The 4,263-nt window shown below is 41.7% G+C and overlaps 1 protein-coding gene across 1 annotated transcript in view; it reads left to right on the forward strand.

Moving 5' to 3' along the window:
• The first annotated feature begins 108 nt into the window (after nucleotides 1–108).
• pgrmc2 (progesterone receptor membrane component 2) overlaps nucleotides 109–4,263 on the forward strand; it is a 7,746-nt gene continuing 3,591 nt past the window's right edge. Inside the window, exons 1-2 of the mRNA XM_005728639.1 lie at nucleotides 109–587; nucleotides 3,052–3,207. Coding sequence (XP_005728696.1) covers nucleotides 245–587; nucleotides 3,052–3,207 — 499 coding nt within the window. The 5' untranslated portion in view covers nucleotides 109–244. The remainder of the gene's footprint in view (nucleotides 588–3,051; nucleotides 3,208–4,263) is intronic.

The raw sequence follows: 4,263 nt of genomic DNA on the forward strand, positions 1-4,263 counted from the left end.
ACATACATATATATATATATATAGATAATTTTGTACTATTTTCAAACATATTTTCTATCAGTGTAAGGCGAATCCGCTGACACAAGGAGACTGAAGATCTTGGGGCTCCTGTGGAGCAGTCGCTTTCATTTTTGCCTAGCCGTAGCAGCAGCAGCAGCAACGCTGAACCCTCGCTCAACTAGTGGTTCCCGACAGGACGTGAACGCGGCATTGGCCAGGGGCGGGTAGGCGCTAACCGTGCAGTATGGCGGACGATGGAGACAGTTCGAGCGGACCAGTTGACACAAGCGGTGGGCAGGGGGCAGCGGAGGAGTCGGACGGGATTGGCCTCGGAGGAATGTTGCTGAATATCAGTATTTTAGTTCTAGTAGCGGTGGTCTGTCTGGTGGTCTACCGACGGTGGGGCAAACGGCTATACTCATACGCGGCCCAGGGCGACGAGGCCTCGGCGCTTCCCAAGATGAGGAGACGGGACTTCACTCTGGAGCAGCTGCGGGAGTACGACGGTATCCAGAACCCCCGCATCCTGATGGCCGTCAACATGAAAGTTTTCGACGTGACCAGCGGGAAAAAGTTTTACGGTAAAGGTGAGTGAGCTGTGGGAAAACGACAATCTTTACGATTGGGTGAGTAAGCTGAGGTGTCCCTGCTTGGGGTGAGTTGTCCCGAACCAAAATTTGGGCGCAAACCGTCGGGGTTAGCCTAGCTCTTCGGCTTTGTCTATGTTTTTGAATGGAGTGCTAGCTGTTAGCTAGCCGCTAGCACGACTTTTCTTTTGGTGTTGTGACTGCAACTAAAGTTGCAGACGTTTGAACCTTATATATATATATTAATGTACCGTAAACCTGCGACACTTTCTGGTTAAAGTTATGCAGCCGGGAGATGATTATTACGTTTTAGCATGCTAGTCTGCTAACGCTAGCCTGTTAGCTTGTCGACGTGCACAATGTGCGAGTGTCTGAACTGGACCCGTCGCTTGTTTACAGTGATGGGACTCACAATGCATCAATTCTGGACAGTTTGCATGAATATTTTCACCTCAAATGACCTCAGCACTACTGTACTCGTACTGTATGTTTATTTGCGATTGGGAAAAGCAAGTTTGGGCGCCACTGTGTGAAGTTAAATGGAGTTATAGGGACGAGACTGGCAAAACACGAAAAGAAGATATGACACGTCTTTCACTTAGACAAAACGAATGTGACGGGCCCACAGCCGTCTAACGTGCTACTCTGCATTTTCTCTGGCTAGGCTGAGTCAGCCGTCAACTCTGCAATAAACTATAATTATTCAAACAGCAGTCTCATGTGTCAGTCTGCTACTTCACACTGAGAGGACCGAGCCAAGCAGGCCCTGAATCTGTCCACCTCACCAACTTATGACACACTACCAGAGGCTCAATGGAGCTGGCAGGACCGTGACATAAACTGTAGTGTATATTAGTCACACTGGATTTAATGCTGGAGAAACAGTTGATAGAAAAGTAAAACAAGGCATAAACTAAATAAATTAAAATGAATAAAGATGTGCAACTTGGTAATGGTGGTGTTTTCTGCTGTTCCATCACCACCTTCCTTGTCAGATCTGATGCATTTGTCATTCATTGTGGCATTAAATAGATCCACCCTTTAATCAGAAATTATATTAAGTCACTTGTATCCCTGCAGTTGTAGCTGTCACTCACAGCTGTTGCTCTGTCTTTCAGGCCTTATTCAGGCACTAATGTGGTCCAGTGAGCGTTTCTTTTTTGTTACACATCAAGTCAACATGAAAAAAAACCAGCATGATTCAAATTTAGTAAATGTCTATGTTGCACACTGAAGTTTCGTGTGAAGTGCACGCTGGAGTTTTATCTCTAATTCTCGTGGTTGGTTGTGAAAGGTAAAGAGTACTCCTTATCTTTGAGCTGATTAGCTCTGCTTCATAAACTCTTAAGCAGTGCCAGAGTGAGCATTGATCTGTGTTGGGTTGCACCGTTATATGAGCCTGCAGAGTTTTCACATGCAAGTCAGATGATTGTCCTCTTGGAAGATGATGAAGGATTCAAAACGTGGAGAAAAACTTCAGGAGTTTTATGAGACTGTATATCACTGGTCCCTTTCGAGTGATAATAAAGTCAGATATCAGAAGCAGAAGTCCCTTAGTGTAACACATGTCCTTATAAAAATTAATCTTGCTGGCAGATGTTACAAGACTGGGCTGTAACAAAGGCAGGAAAATACTGGATGTGATCTGATTAGATTACAATGTTTGTTTGACTAAAGCCCTCAGTGCTAATAATGTGGTGAGTTTTGTTGCAGGTCGGGTTTAGAGTAACAAATTGTCATAGGTGACAACAGAGACCTGTCATTTCTGTGACATTTCTACAGGACAAAAAAAATTGTTCTTTTTCTAACAACTGCCTATTCATTGCATCTCTGAAGATTTGCATGATTGATTTTTCTTTCTAATCAGAAGAGTTTGGAGGACTCATTCCTTTTGAGTGGTGTGAACGGGTGAATGTTTGGCATTTCTGCTTGAAAAGTGCCGGTTGACATGATTAAATTTCTGCTTGAGTAACTGTTTAATTGACAGAGTGTTGCAGCCCCAGTTAAACTCTTGTGCAACTCAGGAAATGTACTCCTTAGGTTGCTGATATTGAGTTTCAGATTACAATATGATCATACTAATCTATCTCCAGACTCTAATAAAAACATCAGTAGTGCTCATTCAGCATCTACAATGTGGATGATTTTAAAAACAAACTATTTTTAATGTATTTATTTAGCAGCTTAATGAACACGTTCATGCGTATTTACTGTTCTTGAAAACGTTTAATGTGAAGCAGCTGCTATCGTCACAAGATGCAAGTCTGAGTTAATCATAAAAGGTTAACTTGTTGCTTTACTGCAACTTCATCTGTATACTTTCCCTTATTCTCAGTAAAACCATGTGATGCTTTTGCGCTGCACACACAGTGGAGTGCAAACACTTTGTTGGTTATTTGATTAGTTAAAGGAGATATGAAAGTACTTTAACTCTTACTCATTCTTGCTGTTGTTTGTTTCTCAGATGGTCCTTATGGCATTTTCGCTGGCCGGGATGCTTCGAGAGGCCTGGCCACCTTCTGCCTGGAGAAAGACATCCTGAGGGACGAGTACGACGACTTGTCAGATCTCAGTGCTGTACAGATGGAGAGTGTTAGAGAGTGGGAGATGCAATTTATGGGTATGCTTATGAAGAGAAAATACACTCGTATTGATTTAGCTCAGATTTCACAACAGCACCCATCATATTAAGTGAGGATCCAAATAGCTAGACAGCACTGACTGAGTTTTAATCTTCTGCTTGTATTGGTTTCAAGTTTACTTCACTGTCCAAAAAAGCAAGTTTTGTTTTTTTTTTGCTTTGTTTGTTTTTCCTCGACTGGACCCTCAGGCCTGTCATTTTGGGGGGGGGGGGGAAACACTACTTGCAGTCATTATGTAAGTAGACCCTCACTAAATACTCGTTAGTGACTTATTAGGCTTTTAAAGGTGAGTCAGTGGTGGAAAAACCATCAGTGGACCAAATGGGTCAGCAGCTTCAGTTTGCCCCTTCTTGTAGAAAATATGAAGAAGCAGCTGTAGCTAAGAGCTCTTTTCATAACTCATTAATCTGCTAATGAAGTGACCTACTGTTTATGCCATATGGGCATTTTTTTGCTTTTTGCCGTACACCTACGGTGATGCCATAAAGTGTCTCATTTACTCTGGAAACAGACAAATTACTGTGTGTGATATAAAGATCAGAAGTAGTACACTGTCAAATGATATCAGCAGTTATTTTCACTATGGACTATTTGCAGTCTGTAGTTAAAAACCTGCAGTTAATTAAAATCTTTTTTTAAGAAAGGGAGGTGTTGAAGGATTTGAAGCTACAAAATTATTTATACTATTGTTATTCATTGATTATCCATAGACTTGAAGTCATTTCAGCTCTGAATGTTTGTTGGTTGTCTGGAGTTGAAAGAAACTTTGGAGTGAACTTGAAAGAGACATGCAAAAAAACAAAAACATAAAAACCCCTGAAAATATCTCCCGCCACCACATCTTCAGCAGAGCAGTTAACAACAGGAAGCACTGAAACTGGAAGGAAACAAAGGCCTTCATTTTCTGACACGTCATAATCCAAGGATTATTCTGTGCTCACTGTACATTAGGGCTGGGCGATATATCGAGTTTTTTAAAAATATCGATATATTTTCATACGAGATATAAGATGTGACAATATCGTTTATATCGA

Source organism: Pundamilia nyererei, unplaced genomic scaffold (genome assembly GCF_000239375.1).
Source record: "Pundamilia nyererei isolate P.nyererei 1_Seehausen unplaced genomic scaffold, PunNye1.0 scaffold00029, whole genome shotgun sequence".
NCBI classification, from domain to species: domain Eukaryota; kingdom Metazoa; phylum Chordata; class Actinopteri; order Cichliformes; family Cichlidae; genus Pundamilia; species Pundamilia nyererei.